Below are 17,508 nucleotides of genomic sequence, written 5' to 3' on the forward strand. Positions count from 1 at the left end.
TTCATTACATTAGATTTTAGTCTACCAGTTTCAAACTTGTTCACCATTCTCTTAACCTCAGCAACCTCTTTTAAAATGTCTTCAAGCATTACATGCATTTGTTGTTAACTATCTACATTGCCTCTATGGCCTCTATCCACTTAAAGACCTTCAGGTAATGCAATATTATTAAGATCAGTTAGTGATGGATACCACTACCTGAAATAGGCACACTTACTGAAAATGCAACAGTAGAATAACTTGTTAGGATTATCTTCAAAGTTTGATATGCTCACAGCAGCACAAACTTTGCATCCACTCCTCTTGTTTGTGAACTTTATTAGATTTTCATTTGCCTCAAATCTCTACCTTGTAATACTTTTGTTGTTCCTGCTAGTACTTGCTCCATTTGAGCTTCCAGAATTCATTAAGATGAGAAATGCAAACTATTCGCCAGTCCTATATGTGAGCTTTAATTGCTATACAAGCTTCTAAAGAGGTACCAAGCTTGCTATATGACTGTTCGATTGCAATGGTCATAATGGAAAATAACTATATATATTAAGTTTGTAATTTTATCTTTTTTTTAAGATTTTAAGGAAATATTAGTAATTTAGAGAGGGTAAATTAGTCATTTTATGTACTTATGACACTGTAAATTTTTAGAATTGGTAGGGGCAAAAATGTTAAAAAATGGAGCGGTACCTTTTACACCAAGAATCTCACTTTTTTATAGCTTTATCAGTCTATAAATTGTCACCAAATACTATCATTTCAAAGTAAACTAATAGTTAATAAAAAATTTATTTGATGGTAGGGACTTTTTACAAATAAAACGATTTTGACCATCTACTTGCAACAACCTCAAACTTTAGGGGAGGTTTTTAAAAATTATCGTATTTGGTTATGTCAAAATTTATCTTTTATAATAATTGAAAAAAAATGTTTTATTTTTAACATCAAGAAGTCCACTCTGCTAGATTACCACAGTCTACATAATATTAGGGCAAGATAATCTCAAATTTTAATAAAATATGCAACTGAATTTTCTTCTCAAAAAATGTACGTAATTTAAAATCTCTTGTCGCAAATATTACATTAGGTTGAGTAATGATGCTCTCACCAAGTCAAACCCTAACAAGAAAAAGTCTTAAAATACTTGTTTACATCATTCAAAGCTATATTGAGATTTTCATTTGATGAGACTATCATTTTCCTGTAAAATTTATATGATAAAATTAAAATTGAGTCTCTTAACCTTATCAATTACTTATGATAAAATTGAAATTAAGTCTCTTAACCTTATCAATTGCTCATCTAATCCTCTTGGGAACTAAGAAAACTAATCTCTTACTAAAAATATATGAACTAGAAGAACTACTTACCTAACGTTCAAATAAACAACAAATATTACATTAGGTTGAGTAATGATGCTCTCACCGAGTCAAACCCTAACGAGAAAAAGTCTTAAAATACTTGTTTACATCATTCGAAACTATATTGAGATTTTCATTTGACGAGACTATTATTTTCCTATAAATTTTATATGACAATTAAAATTGAGTCTCTTAACCTTATCAATTACTTATGATAAAATTGAAATTAAGTCTCTTAACCTTATCAATTGCTCCTCTAATCCTCTTGGAAACTAAGAAAACTAATCCCTTACTAAAAATATATGAACTAGAAGAACTACTTACCTAACGTTCAAATAAGCAAGCATAGTGCCATCTCAGCTTCCATTCCCCAATCAATTGTGTAGTTATATTTTATCATAACCAAAGAAAACATTTAAAGTAAACCCCACAAATATAAACGCTTCCACTCTCTCGAAATAAACAAAAACTTACACCAAACACAACTGAAATCTAGGCAACAATCTAAGCATATTGCTCCTAATTCCCTGGATCACTCTCTATCTCATATTCTTTTCTCATTCTTTCTTTGATCTTTTCGTCTTCGTTTTTTTCTATTCTGGGGAGAATTAAATATCATAATATCTATAGGCTCTGGCATTTGGCATTTGGCAATGGTAGGGCAGTCAAGAAAATGGATGATAATAATAGCAACAACATGGATACAAGCATTTACAGGGACAAATTTCGACTTCTCTACGTATTCGTCGACACTAAAATCTGTTCTTGGGATATCTCAGGTTCAGCTAAATTATTTGTCAGTTGCTTCAGATATGGGCAAAGCTCTTGGATGGTGTTGTGGAGTTTGCCTAATGCATTTTCCTTCGTGGATTGTCATGTTTATTGCTACTTTCATGGGACTGTTTGGTTATGGCCTTCAATGGCTTGTCATTCAAAAACTCATCGTTTTGCCTTATTTTATGGTTAGTCTTCCCTTCAATCTCTCTTTCTTTTTCTCTGCTTCTTTAGTTTTTTCGCGTATTATTGTGAAATGGGTTTGTTTGTTTCCATTTTTTCTTTTTTCTTTTGTTTAATGAAAGAATAATCATGAAAGCGTTTACTGTACTTTTGGCATGCATGAAACAAGCAAAATTATGAGCACGTTATGTTTCTTTTCTAAAAAATTATGAACATCTTGTGATTCTTTTCTATGCAGTACAATTTATTTTATTTTTGTTTTCCATTTTCTCTTTGAGGTTGGTAGTGGTGATTCTCTTCAAACACAAAACGAAAACAAAAAGTTTGTTTTTGCTTCCATTTGTTATTTTGTTATATTATTTTTTTAAGAATTTGGTTATCTACTTTCTAGGGGAGAAAAATGATGGGGGGTTGCTTGGGAAATTAGCTAGTGAACTTGTTTCTTACTCAAAAACAAACAACACCTTCTCCTTTCATGTATAAACATAATCGTGCTTTGTTTTTTGTTTTATTTTTAGATGTCTAAATCTTGATTAATTGATCTAAGCAAAGTGTAATTGTCAATTAGTTATTGGTAAGTAAAACAAATACATCTCCCAGTCAGTTAGTAGGGGACCTACTGGTAGGTAAAGTTGGAACAATTGTAGAATCAAATTTGTCGATTTGCTTGTCATCATTGAAAATTAAAAATGGGTTAGGCTCCTAATTTAACAACTACTAATTCAAAATTATATTTGATACTTTAATGATTTTGGCATGAACTAGCTGATTTTGATTGGAATGTGACATGATAGCAACTATCAATTTTCTTTGACCTGATTTTCTGATCCCTGTTAGCACCAATCACAATTATCTTTTCAATAATAAGATCATACAAACTAACTGCAGTTTGGCGTACAGATGAGGATTGAAAGCCAAAGCCCCCATTTAAAAATTTTATTTGAAACTTTACAAGTTCCAAGCTAACTCCGAATCAACCATTCTTAAAGCAAAAGCACTTCCTTCTCTTCACCTATAACTTGATATCAATTGGTTTCCTTGGCAACTGGTAAAAACAACATTCAAAAGGAGATAATTGCTCTTCTAGCAAAAGATGACTGTGAAAAGAACTGTAGATTTAGAGGTTCTAGGTTTTATTTGCACTCAGATAAGAACATGCATTACACATAGCTAGAGATTATCTCGAATCCTATCGAAATGAGATTAGTTTTTTCCTTTTTTACCCCCCCTTTCTTTCTCTTCTTATGTATAGCCTATAATACCCACTAACTAAGGCATCTGTCATTTGTGGCCATAACATATTGTATACCTCCATCAACTATGATAGTAAAAATATGCCCAGTCTGGTATATCCATTGTACATCTTTCATTTTATTCTATTCTTATGACTCAAGAGAAATAACTAAAACTAACAAATCTACAATACGTAGACTAATATCAAAGTAAGAGGAAAAGGGGGTAAAACCTTGGTTTTGTTAGTACTTCTACTTGCTTAGCTCACTTTTTTCAACTCAACGTACCTTGATGATGGTGCTAACTTGAATTCCTTGGCAGGTATTTCTACTCTGCCTAATGGCAGGTTGTAGCATCTGCTGGTTCAACACAGTATGCTATGTTTTATGCATCCGGAATTTTCCAACTAATCGGGCTTTTGCATTGTCCCTCACCATCAGTTATAATGGTGTAAGTGCTGCTCTCTACACTTTCATTGCCAAAGCAATAGACCCAGAAGACGATACAGTCTATCTATTCTTGAATGCCGTTGTGCCTCTTATCACGTCCTGTTTGGCACTCATCCCAATACTTCGTCAACCTCCTCAGCAGCAACTCTCTGCTGATGATATTCGTCATGACTCCTTCATTTTTCTTGTTCTCAATATTTTAGCTGTTTTAACTGGTCTATATCTTATCCTCCTACACTCAGTATCTTCTACACTATTAACAGCACGAATTCTCGTCATGGGTGCTGTAATTCTCTTATTCCTACCCCTATGTTTGCCTGGAGTTGTCTACGCTAAGAACTGGGCTTATCGAGCCATCCAAATGAGCATTTTTTATGATTTCTTAAGCTTCAATTTGGTTGACACTGATGATGCTGATACAGATAATGAATTAAAAGAGCAAAGTAAAGCCTTAAATGGCAGTCCACATCATGTAATTGACAAAGAAAGGTATTTCGAATGTTTTGGGAAGGCGCTGGAGAAAGATAGGCTAACAATGCTAGGTGAAGAACACTCAGCAGGATTGCTAGTGAAAAAACTGGATTTCTGGCTTTATTATGCAGCGTATTTTTGTGCAGGAACAATGGGACTGGTTTACACTAATAACTTAGGACAGATAGCACAATCACTAGGACACCGCTCCAAGCTTAAGTCTCTTGTCACACTTTATTCCACATGCTCGTTCTTTGGTCGTTTGCTCTCAGCAGCTCCAGATTACCTGCGTAAGTATGTATCTATCTACAGAAAATTGTATACATAATTTTGGTGCATAATTACAGGCATTTTACGTTAACAGAGGCTTTACTCTCATAGTTGTTCATCAATCATGAAGGTCCTTAATCCTCACTAGAATTCAATGAGTAAAGACATCTGAAGCAGCTCTTAAACAATTTTTTTATTTTTTCATATTTGAACAATGAACTCTAATCTGATGCTACTTGAATTTACCAGAGTAAAAAGGCATATTCCACAAAAGTCGTAGGCAATTCCAGAGGAAAATAGTCCTTATTCCTTATTCTTTTAGATTTCTACAAGGATTTCAATGTTCAACCGGCTTTAAAACAAATATTTTAAACTCCAAGACAACAAAATGAGGCTTGAAAATCTTACCAATGCAGCAAGGTGTACTTTCCAAGGACAGGGTGGCTAGCAATCGCAGTTTTGCCAACACCAATGGCTTTCTGTTTACTTACTACATCAGGTAGCGAGATCGCACTGAGTGCTTCAACAGTTCTGATAGCATTAAGCTCTGGGTTTATCTTTTCAACTGCCGTGTCGGTGACATCAGAGCTCTTTGGACCAGAGAGTGCCAGCATCAACCACAACATCCTCATCACCAACATTCCCATTGGATCTCTCCTCTATGGCCTTCTTGCCGCTCTAGTCTATGATGAGCATGCAGGAAAATTAAGACATGGAAATTTGTTAAGTGAAGCAACCGTATGCATCGGTAGGCAGTGCCATATGCAGACATTTATGTGGTGGTTATTCATTTCCTCATCAGGCCTAATTTCATGTTTTATACTTTTCCTGAGGACCAGGCTTGCCTACAACCGTTTTGAAAAGAACCGATGTCAAATAGAATGCTCTTAGGTCATATACAAAACCAAACAAGCAATTCCAGTTTTTCATTGGAATTTGATGTATTCTCAGTTCATAGAATGAGCCAGAAGTAATAGAGAAGCTCGTTCCTCTCTGACCATAGAAATTTAAAGATTTTGACAATAACTAGGAAAAGAGAGGCTGGAAATAGACTCAGACAACAGAATAAAGCAAGGAATTTGTAAATCATCCCCTATTGTAGAAGAAATGTTAACATATTTTCCTTGGATTACCTTTAAGTTTTCTCATGAACACCTAGTCCCAATTTGAATCTTAGCAAAATAACATGGCATTAATATTTTGGACACTGCAAGGAAGTTGTTAGTTATATAACAATTCGGATGAATTAACTTCAAAAATTGGTTTTACGAAAACTCCAGAGATTCAACATGATTTTAACCTAATATTAAGGGACTTCTATACAATTCATATAAACAGCACACATCTCAAAAATTAATCTCGGATTCAATTATAAATAATAGAAAACAACATAAACAGAAACAAAAACAAATGAAGAAATAATCCATCGCATAAACTTTATGATCGATACCAAATCACATTTCACATAGGACAAGTGAAATTTTATGAAATTGATCGGCTTAACTTATGCAAGTCTTTCCTGGTTTGAGTAATTGATAGATAAATCTGTTTTCAACACATCAGATGCACAATCATATTAGATAAGATATCACAGATCCACAAGCAAGTCTGAAATAAAGTTATTACATTTCATATTTTTAACAAGCTCACTGAAGTTCAGCATGCTCAACTCATAATAGTTTTAAGTGATTAATTATGCACTAAGTAAATAGTCATTACGTAGGAGATCTCATCCAACAATAATAGTCGTGTCTTCATTCTCACCATTTGTGTTGTCCTCAAATTTAGATGGAATATCACCTCTGAGAATTTGAACTCTGAACTTGAGACAATCATTGCGGCACTCCATGAGTTCAAATACACATGCATCCCCAACCTTCAGCTTATTGTCAATCGCAAATGTTTTCCACTCCGAACCAAACCTTTTATTTCGTTTTTGAAAATCTTCTCCGAGATAAACCATCTCCCATTCCTTGCCCTTGTAGACGAGAAAAGCAGGGATCGTCTTTGAAGGAAGTATTCTGCGCATTTCAGCTGGAAGTATCTAATAAACAGCAAGAGAAACATTTTGTTGAATAAGCGTAAGCATTATAACAAACAGCTGATCTCATTTTCTGAAAAATGGAACATAATTGGGCATTGAAAAGTGTACTAACTTTGAACCACACAGAAAGAAGAAATTTGACAGAAATCAAAGTAATATGTGCTAATCAAAAACAAAAATGAATGCCACAAACCTATTACTCACTCTAAAGTTCTCTGAATAGAATACTGCTGCCCAACAGTTTTATTAGGTAAAATGATGTGCTATTAAAAAAATATTTTTGGAGTCCTGAATTACCACAAAAGAGTTAAATTTACCATTAGATTCATGGGTTTCAATTGTGATTTTGAAATAATCGCATTGAAGTATGGTTTCCCAGACAATGGCCAAAACTCATCCCCTTGCACTTCAATTACTGTAGGCTTTGATGCAGTTTGAAATTGTGGATCCTTCAACTGGGCATCTTCAACTCCTTTGCCTGAACAACTTCCCACAGCCCCAATCTGCAAGATCTCAGTATTGAATCATTATGTAAACCAGAACCAGTTTGTTGCGCAAGAATAGTTCCATGTACAACTGGCCATAAAATTTCAAATGTTGATAAAAAATTAAACAAACTTACAAATTAACACACATGAAGATGTCCTGATGAGATACTTGTATCACCAGCAATAGAAATCATAATGAAGGCAGCATCAACTATATATGTAGTCATTACACATTCCTTACCAGCTGGGAAAACAACAACTTAATGCTCTATGTACTGGTAGTCTAAAGCTCAAACGTTATACAGCAATTAACCTTTGATTCTCAACTTAAAAAGAATGATCCACTAAATTAAGAGTTGGCAGAACACTTAATGCTTATTTCATGCACCAAGAGTTTTAGTTTTTGATTCCACAAGTGGCCAACACAATACATAATTATGTATAATACAACTGATCTGTTAGTGACCAGGATACATATTGGTCTGGTTAAGTATGGTTATCGAAAATCCTAAAACAAAATTTAATGGTAAGATTACAGAACTTATAAAAAATGTATTTTCTTTTAGGGTAAAACAATTAAAGCGCTTATGCCAAAACACTTATGAAATGCTACACTGAAAAATAAATTGAACACTTTGTGATCCAGAAAACACCTCCCTTTTTTTTTTCTTTTTTTTGAATAGATAAATGAGGTATCAACTACTTCTATCAAAGGCACCCCCAAAAATCACTTTTGCCTATTTCAGCCAGCCACTAAAAGTGAAAACTAGATACAAAAACATTTCTAGCTAATTGAAATTGCATTTAAACAAATACAAAAAAAAAAAAATAAATCCCAGTTCTGCTATGAACCCCACCACTCACATTAGAATCTAGATCTCAACCAAACATGGTGATAACTTCAAAAATACTCGCATTTTTCATTTTAAAAATTTAAGCTCTTTTGGTTGCAAAATCACGGCATTTTGATCCGAAGTCACACTGCTTCCAAATATTTTTATATAAATATTAAGCAAAAATATATCATGCAGCACAATAATAACATTACTAAAAGAAGCAAAAAGAAATGATACCATGGCTTTCTCTGTACGCAACCGTGAGCCTGTCAGTCCCCGTGAGAGAACAAGCAGAGGCTATTGGCGGGTTTTTTATTTAATGGATAAGAGAGCCGTAAATTTGAATGGGTTTATGGGCTGCTTGGCCCAAAATTGAAAATCCATTCCCATAATCCACAATTTTTTTCTTATTATGCCTTGATAAAGAGGTATGAATATTAATGAAATATTAAATTCCAAATTCAGTTTTTTTTCTTCTTCTTTTTTATGATAAATATATGGATGATGGTTGTGAACTTGCATTACCAATATTTGTCTCTGACTAATTTGATCCTTTTTTTTTTCGGTTACACAATTTATATCATAGGATCACCGTGTAAGCCTCAGAGCATTGAAGCATATGCACTGCGAATTTTGTATAATAAGAATCATGCGATGTATTTGAAAAAAATAATTGGCTTTGAACAATAAACAAATGATAACAAGACACAAAGACCATAACAATATTTACAATATATATGCTTGGGTTAGTCAGCATTCTTGAGATCAACAAACTGCAATATCATCATCAAATTCTCATCAATTTGAACCCAGCAATTTACTGAGGGAAGATGAGCATACGGAAACTGAAAATTATGCCAAGCATATGCTAGATTTTGTGACAGTTTGCTTCAACAGAAGTAGAGAACTTAGCAAGTAGATGCATGAAAGATATATATAATACATGAAACTGAAAGCAGCAGATCTATTCTGCCACACATGCTTTAAATTTGAAGTAATCTCAGAAATTCAGAATTAAATTGTCCAAAAGACCGAAGCTAACTTTGATTAGTTTGAGTATCACAATTAAATGAGTAAAAATATCAAACTGAAACACACCAGAAACCTTTTGCTCTTACGTGAAGTTGAGAAAGTGTCAACTTTCTATTGAAGACTGTGTAGACAATACATGACCCAGATCTTAGTTCCAGGATTTGAGATCATGTCTGTTCAAATTATCTTTAGCCTTCTCCAAGGCACATATGACAACTAAAAACTGATAATCCCATATTTGATTTGCAGTATGTCACTTCTACAGTTCTACCAAAAAAAATTAATTCTTTGTGCACAATTATGTCCACCCAGGTCAGACACTCATGCAGACAATTGCGGTACTTGATGATTGCATGACTTTCTATGCTCTTCTACAAACAAACCAATAAGAAGCCATGGTTTAGAACATGTGTGGTATTAGCACAAACATACTCATGAACTGTGTTCTAGCATCTCCACTTCTTCAAGTAACTATGTCCCAACATCTCTAGTAGAGATGATTAGGTAGCCACAAAGAATAGCAATCCAGTATTTAAAACGCAGACAAGGAGTCCCCAAACAACACTATATTTGCAACGGAAAACACAAATTTGGCTTAATCTAAGGCCACTTCAATCTTTTTTACTCTTTCCCACCTGTAAAGCTAAAAATGCAATTCCCAAGACATGTATTAAGCCATCCTAATTCCCAACTGCATCATATAGTCTAGGCAAGTCACTGAGAAGATGGATATAAAAGATATAAATGAGATTACATCAAGTATCAATCAACTCCAGGTTCTAAAACTCAAAATTGTAGAACACACACACACACACATACTAAATTCATATTTAAAAAAAAAAGTAGCAAATCAATAATGATTTATTTCAGTATAATATTAAGGACATATGGTAAAATCTTCCATTTGAAGTAAACAAAAAGAGCAAGTGACAGTGGCAGTGTAACATGTTAAGGCAGAAACAGAGAACAGTTATCAAGGAAATGAGATTTTATAAATTTGAATTGAGGAACTTGAACAGAGATGTAAAGTCAGCAAATTAAAAAGGAAAAAGAAACAAAAACTAAAACAAGACTAAAAAGTATGGAGCCCAACTGATCTTTAATTCTTCTTTTCACCTTCAACTTTCTTCTTAGCTGTAGCCTGTGAATACAAGAAAGTGCCAAATATCGCAATGGCAGACCCAAGTGCATTCAAAGGCCTAACTGGATTCCTAAACACCAAAATAGAAGCCACAATAACCACTACTCTCTTCATTGTATTTCCAACTGAAAATGTCAATGGACTGATATCATCAAGTGCCTGATATGATGATTGATTGTATAGGTGATAAAATATTCCAGATAGCAACACCCAGAAATAAAATGTGGAGGGTTTGCCAACAGCTGCAATTGCATTGTGATAACCTTGAATCCATTGAGACCCTTCAACGAAAATTGCAACAGGAAACAGATAAAACAACGAGATTATAGTGATCCAACCATACAAATTCAATCCATTAACTTCCTTGAAATCCCCCAAACTTTTCTTTGAATAAATGTTCCTTAAAACAAAACCAATATTACTAATCATAGCACCCCATAAGCCTCCAAAATTGAAGGAAACTTCAGTGACAGCGGCTAGAGAACAACCAAGAACAATGGGAAGAATCGACAGCCAGACCTTCAACGGATATATATCTCCAAGAAACGATGAAAAAACAACAGCGAAAACAGGTTCAGCTGATTTGATAACATGAGTAAAAGACACAGCAACCTTAGAGAATGATACACAAGCTGATATGTGACCTATTGTGTGAAACAACGCTGGCCCAAGAAGTGCAATAATGAAAGGTTTTGAAATCTTTGGACAAGGTTGCAGCTTCAAAGACCATAAAACCAACATCCAAACTGATCCAGCAAATAATTGAAATGAGGCCAAAAGCCAAGGGAATGGGAACACATTCAATGCCTTCTTGTTATAGATATTAAAGACAATATTTTGAAAGTACCAGAAACCAAACACAAGTGCAAGCTTCAGGGTCTTGTTGGGCTTCGAAACTTCAGTCGTTTCTCCCTCAGGTTCCGGGTTTGATTCAGCAGCTGCTTTTGCAAGAAAAGATCTTGACTTTGAAGAAGAAACCCCAGAATCTTGGATCTGAGAAGTGATACTTGAATAAAATCCAAGAGGGTATCCATGGATTCTGCTAAAATTTGGAACTTTGCTAAAATGAGAAGTGGGTTTATTGAGAAAAGCAAAAGCGCAGTTCAAGTTTCTTTGGTTTTGAGCTCTTGAGAGTAGATTTGGATTGCTAGCATTAATGGGGTTGGATTTGGAGAAAGCGACAGGAGAGGGTGATGGAATAAGATTCAAAGTAAGCATTTGTTACTGCTTTTTGCTTACGAGAAAGAGAGAAATAAAGGGAGATTCTGCAGGTGAAAAAGCAAGAAGCTTTGATTTTGAATGAAATATGAAGTTCGACGCAGAGAGATGATTTCAGTGCTTTTCGGTTTCGGTTGGTGAAGTTTTGTACACTTTTTATTAAGGCACGTTTGGTTTTCTTGAAATTTTGGAAACCTTTGTTTAGATCTGATGCGTTTGTCGGGCAAATTATAGTTTATATGCCAAACGATCAGTTTTCTAAGCATTGGTTTGGCACTTTGGCTTTGATACTGTCGCTAACAGTTGACACGTGGCATCAATCCACGCTTGTAGCATTGCATCTTCCGGCTGAAGTTCCTTCTCCAAAGTACATGGAGTATCTGTTGTGCTTTTAGTTTCGTGTAGAGCAATTTCCCTGTAAGTACTTTGGGTAGCATTTCTGTTGTGTTGAAAAATAAAAACGACAAGAGATTCAAGGGCCGAGAATTTAACTTAAAATCTTGCGGTCATTACTAAAATTTACATTTTTTTGATATTTTAACTGCATCTTCACTTTAACAGAGTAGAGATATCATTATTATAAAATAAATAAATATATATTTTAAGTTCTCAAACCTTATTAAAGTGCGGAATAGGGGCGTTATTACACCATTATCTTTTTTTTTTAATACTGATGTATAGGACTATTATTAATATTACCTTGATCTTCTAAAATATTTTCTAGATTTTTAAATTCCTTTTGATATTTAGAGATCATCTTCTGCACTCACATTTTTTTTAAAAAGAAGATTGTCTCCACATAAGTGATTACAAGTGGTATTTACAATCAGATTATACAATTAGAACCCCTTACCCCTTGTGTCATGTACATTGATCTTCTGAAGTACTATCCAAATTTTTTTCTATCATTTAAGGGTTGTCTATTCCACTCACATTTTGTAAGGTAGAATATTATATCCACATCAGATATTATACTTGGTATTTACAATCAGATTGTACAAATGGGACCTTGAGTCCCTCATGTTAAGGGATGTATGCACTGCCCGAATTTTTCTCTAATATTCGAGGACTGTCTACTTCAGTCACATTTTAAATTATACAACTGGGATCCTTAACCCCTCGTGCCAAGGGTTGTAAGTATTGCTCAGATATTTCCTCATATGTCGTAAGGAAGAAAATTATCTCCACATCACATTTCGTAAGGGAGAAGACTATCTCCATATTAGAGATTACATTTGATATTTACAATTAAATTATACAATTGGGACCTCTATTCCCTCTTATTGAGGGTTGTAAGCACTGCTCATATATTTTTTTTCCTAATATACGAGAGCTGTTTACTTCACTCACATTTCATATTATACAAATAAGTCCCCTAGCCCCTCATTTTAAGGATTGTAAGTATTGCCCATATTTTTCTATAATATTTGAGGGCTTTTTCTCTAATATTCAAAAGTTGTCTATTCTACTCACATTTCGTAAAGGATAAAACTGTCTCTACATCAAAGATCACATTTGGGATTATACAGCTGGGACCCTTAGCACCTTGTGTCGAGTGCTGTAAACACTGCCCATTAATTTTTCTATAATATTTGAGGGCTGTCTACTCCACTCCCTTTCGTAAGGGAGAATATTGTCTCCACATCAGAGATTACAATTGGTAGAATTAGTATTTACAATTAGAACAACTAAAACCCCTCACCCTTCGTTGCGTACATTGATCTTCTGAAGCACTGTTTAGATTTTTAAACCCTCGTTAATGTTCAAGAACTATCTACTCTGCTTATATTTTGCGAGGGAGAAGATTGTCTCTACCTTCTCTAATATTCAAAAGTTGTCTACTCCACTCACATCTTGTGAGGGAGACGATTGTCTCTACCTGAGAGAACTAACCTTCAAAATATTTTTATGGAAGCTCGATCTCTTACTCTCACACATTGTGAGTGTAAAAGATTCTTTCACTAGGTGAAAGACTCATTGGTCTATTACATTATTAGCATTCTAGTCCACTATTTTAATATAGTAGTTAAAGTGTGAATGCCTAAGATATAAAAATGTATAGATTTCAATATATTAAAAATTATATTTTTTTTCATTTGTTGGTGTATTAAAATTTGTACTTTTTAGTCCACCAATACATTGAAATCTATTTTTTTGTTTGTTGGTGGTATTTTTACTTTGTTAAAATAAGTGTGTCCTCATTAGAGAATTATTATAAAATATTCATTTAATGAATTTTAACATTGTGAATCACAAATTGATGATACGCAAATATTTTATTGTTGTTTGTATAATAAAACAATGCATGAATGAATGTAATAAGCTTTTTCCTTTCTAAATAATTCTATTCATATTCTTTTTATGAATAAGTTACCTTTTTTTTTTTCTAATGGCTTCTTCACATCGGTTAAAAATAAAAAATAATGCTGAAATATTGGAAGAAATTAAATATAATAAATTTCATTGTCTACGATCATTGTTTTATGTTCTATGGATATACTTGTCCTTGAACTCGGATTTATTATTTCAATACATGAATTGATAAGAGTAATGTTTAATTATTGATTGTACTCGCTTTTCGTTGTGATTAGTAAATTGTAAAAGGATATGAAGTATTCCTAGTTACAATTAGAGCTATATTAAAGATCAGGATGGCTTTAAGAACATCAAGAATGCTAAGCACGATCATCAAAAGATGAATTGAGGAAAAAGGAGACAGGAATTTTATTGAAATCCATTAGGTGAAATATGTCATTAATAGTTCAATTGTTGCTATTAAAATCGTTGAAAATAATAAAAAAATCTTTAGATGACACACTGGGAGAAAAATTCATTAAGGAAGTTTCCGCCATGCCACGGTTATAAAATCACTCAAATGTTCTCAAAATCTACGAAGTAGTAGCAATTAAAACAAAAATACAACCCTATGTTTGGCTAAAAACTGACTTCGTATTATACCGCATAACATTACTGTTGTTATACAGTTAAAGCCGCATTAACTAAACCCGTGGGGGGTATCGGGTTTACGCGTGATTGCTTTTAAAGAAAGGGCAAAAAAAAGAGTAATAGTTTTTCTTCTTCAAAACACGATTAAGCCACAGAACACGTCTTCTCTTTGCTTCCATTCTCTTCTCAAAACCCAATCTATCGCCAACACCGGCTCAGCCATAACATTTATCACCGACACTAGCACGGCAACAGCCACTTTGAGTACTCGATGCTGTCAATGCCGTCAAGTTCTCCCGCGCGGCACCCATACTCCACCATCTCTATGCCGCGGGTCCGCAGCCACTGTACGATATCACAACAAATTCATATTAGCATTTTTGCCTTTATCCATAACTTGAGTGTTTTAAATTATAAAAGCCATTTTTTAAAAAAGATAAAAAGAAAAATCAGACCCCTGTGACAGTGTTACTTATTCTTTTTTGCTTATTTTCTTTATTCTTTTCTTCTTCTAAAGAAAAGGATTTAAAGGGAGGAAAAAGGATTTATTGACAAAATAAATAAATGAAGGATGCAAAGAACCGAAAAAAAGAAAATTGTGGAATGATAACAAGGGGAGAAAAAAGAAACATAGGAAGAAAAGAACAGAGAAGAAATTAAAGAGGGTTGAAGGTTGAAGATTGAAGATTTTGTCCTGTAAAAGAGGGAGATAAAGAGATAAGGATGACATGTCAATGCATAGACACAACTTGTGTTTATTATTTTATAATTTTATTTTACCAATTTTTTTATAGAATTTATTTTACCGTTTATTTTATTAAACAAGCAAAATATATATTAGTTGTTTTGTCATTCATTCCTATTAAATGTATGTTTTATTATTTATGTATATTGTGATAATTTTTTAAAAGTTATTTGATTAAATTATTTGATCCGATCGTTATTTCAAAGTTTATTTAATTTGGGAGATGCTGAAAAAGAAAATATTATGTCATCGAAAATTTTATAATTTATTAGTTTACATATGTTTTATGAAGAATTATAATTCTTTTTTACATTTATAATACAAGAAATTAATGTAAAAGTTTTAAAATTTTAAAATTCTATATTTAATATATTTCTAAGTATTAATAAATATTATTTTATAAATATATAATATAAATTAATCACAAAAAATTAATACAGTACAGTAGAGCACCAAATATTGTACAACATTATTATAATATATTACTAATACACTACAACATAATACAATACATCTGTATTAAAATAATACAATATAATATAATACAATACAGTGTACCAAACGCACCCAAATGGTATGTTTGGTGCATGGGATTGTGTGGTATTATATTACTATTCACATTAGTTTATTACAAATAACATGTTTGGCAAAATTTGAGATCTCATTATGGTGCATTATAATGCACCATATTATAAAAATAAATTATTTTATTATTAAATACTAATATAATGAATAAAATATAAAAATAAATTATATGATAATATTATTTTATTTATTAATGATTCATATAAAAAATATATTAATATTATAATATTATTTACATTAATATTAATTTTAAAATTAATATTATTTAAATTTATACAAATTTAAATATTTATAATTATTTATATTAAATTTATTAATATATTAAAATATAAAAATAAAAATATATTATAAATTAAAATATAATTTAATATTATTGAATAATAATTTATTAATTTATATTAACAAATATAATATTAATTATAATCTAAATTTATTATTTACATATAAGATTAAATTTTATAAATTTTATTTTATTATAATTATAATACAAATTTTAGAAATTTAATCATTAATTTTTGACATTTACTAAAAAAATTGTTAAATTTCTACAATTTAAGATTTCTATATTTATTATTTTTTAAGTATTAATAAATATTATTTTCTAATTATTTAATTTAATTAATCACAAAAAATTAATACAATATAATGCAACACCAAATATAGTCTAATTAAAAATTAATATAGTACAGTGCAGCACCAAAAATTGTACAACATTGTTATAATACAGTGCTAATGCAATACAACATAATACAATACACCAACATAAAAATAATGCAATACAACATAATACAATATAGTGTGACAAACACACCCAAAGAGTCTTTGTTCTCCATTATTGTTTGCAAAAATGGTGTCACTCATTGACTAATTGACTCATCGTGACATGAAGTCACAAAAATTTCTAGTAGATAAAGGGTGCGTTTGGAATTGAGGTTTGACATATTTAGTTTCCAAGCTACAGTATTAAAGTGTTTGGTAAACATCAACTGTTATAACTTGAAAGTTATGTTAATGTGATTTTTCACTTGTATCATAGAAAATCTTTTATATCTTTAATAATTTTGTCAAAATTATTATTTAAAATTTATATTTACTATATATTATTAACTTTTATTTCATAATTATAGCTTTTTTTCCATAACAATTGTAATTTAAAAGTTACAGCACCTTAATCCCAAACACACTCAAAGACATGAATGGACAAAGCTGTTCGATGGAAAAATTTCTTTACGTAACCAAACTATAATTATTGCTCCTAGCAATGCTCGATCATTTGTACAGATATTAGATATTAAATGAGTGTTTCAAATAAACAAGTGTTAGAGCAAATTTTATCCAAAGATTTTATCGTAAATGATCTGACATTTATTTATTGATTGGTAAAATGATATAATTAATTTACTTAAAATTTATGAAAAATCAGTAACCACTTAATGAATGATATATTACATGTTATATTATTTAGGATAAAATTTTAAGATTTTCATGAGTAGTGTTATAGATTCCAAATACAAATAATGGTTGCCTTAAAAACTAAAAGTTTAATTAATGAGAGTTTTTTAAAAGTAAAATAAAAATTAGAAGAAGTGCTTGAAAAAGGATTTATAGTGTAGTTTTCAAACAAAAACGGGATACTTTTATAAGTTGTGATAATTGAAGGGTAATCAATGAAACAAATAACTTTTACAATTTGGTATCTCTTTTGATATGGTTTATCTAATAATCATAAGTATTTATT

The 17,508-nt window shown here is 31.8% G+C and overlaps 2 protein-coding genes and 1 long non-coding RNA gene across 8 annotated transcripts; 1 reads left to right on the forward strand and 2 right to left on the reverse strand.

Moving 5' to 3' along the window:
- The first annotated feature begins 1,768 nt into the window (after positions 1–1,768).
- On the forward strand, positions 1,769–5,831 carry LOC102620476 (protein NUCLEAR FUSION DEFECTIVE 4-like). Its single transcript, XM_006484678.4, has 3 exons — positions 1,769–2,317; positions 3,867–4,759; positions 5,152–5,831. Exons 1-3 carry the CDS (start codon positions 2,009–2,011, stop codon positions 5,624–5,626), a joined length of 1,677 nt encoding a protein of 558 aa, XP_006484741.2. The 5' UTR covers positions 1,769–2,008; the 3' UTR covers positions 5,627–5,831.
- Positions 4,969–11,721, reverse strand: LOC102620741 (B3 domain-containing protein Os04g0386900-like). Of its 6 annotated transcripts, none has more exons than XM_052440018.1 (4): positions 8,341–8,496; positions 7,097–7,282; positions 6,536–6,779; positions 4,969–5,418 (listed from the first exon to the last, which is right to left on the reverse strand). In XM_052440018.1, exons 1-4 carry the CDS (start codon positions 8,341–8,343, stop codon positions 5,414–5,416), a joined length of 438 nt encoding a protein of 145 aa, XP_052295978.1. In that variant the 5' UTR covers positions 8,344–8,496; the 3' UTR covers positions 4,969–5,413. The 6 variants fall into 6 exon arrangements, 4 of the variants coding, with proteins under 4 accessions (XP_052295978.1, XP_052295976.1, XP_052295975.1 ...); XM_052440016.1 differs by having other exon boundaries at positions 6,500–6,779; XM_052440015.1 differs by lacking the exon at positions 4,969–5,418 and adding an exon at positions 5,443–5,580 and having other exon boundaries at positions 6,500–6,779.
- Positions 11,722–14,370: 2,649 nt separating this feature from the next.
- LOC127901901 (uncharacterized) lies at positions 14,371–15,395 on the reverse strand. Its single transcript, XR_008054190.1, has 2 exons — positions 14,896–15,395; positions 14,371–14,785 (listed from the first exon to the last, which is right to left on the reverse strand). It is a non-coding gene; the product is annotated as an uncharacterized LOC127901901 (long non-coding RNA).
- Between the last annotated feature and the right edge of the window lie 2,113 nt (positions 15,396–17,508).

The sequence above is a fragment of the Citrus sinensis genome, chromosome 4, assembly GCF_022201045.2.
Source record: "Citrus sinensis cultivar Valencia sweet orange chromosome 4, DVS_A1.0, whole genome shotgun sequence".
In the NCBI taxonomy this organism is placed as follows: Eukaryota; Viridiplantae; Streptophyta; class Magnoliopsida; order Sapindales; family Rutaceae; genus Citrus; species Citrus sinensis.

Coding starts and splice junctions, on each gene's coding strand:
- LOC102620476 (XM_006484678.4), top strand. CDS start 2,009: ATGGTAGGGCAGTCAAGAAAATGGATGATAATAATAGCAACAACATGG. Junction 2,318..3,866: donor TCGTTTTGCCTTATTTTATG/GTTAGTCTTCCC, acceptor ATTCCTTGGCAG/GTATTTCTACTCTGCCTAAT. Junction 4,760..5,151: donor GCTCCAGATTACCTGCGTAA/GTATGTATCTAT, acceptor TTACCAATGCAG/CAAGGTGTACTTTCCAAGGA.
- LOC102620741 (XM_052440015.1), bottom strand. Junction 6,780..7,096: donor TGAAACCCATGAATCTAATG/GTAAATTTAACT, acceptor GCTGTTTATTAG/ATACTTCCAGCTGAAATGCG. Junction 5,581..6,499: donor ATTTGAGGACAACACAAATG/GTGAGAATGAAG, acceptor AAACGGTTGTAG/GCAAGCCTGGTCCTCAGGAA.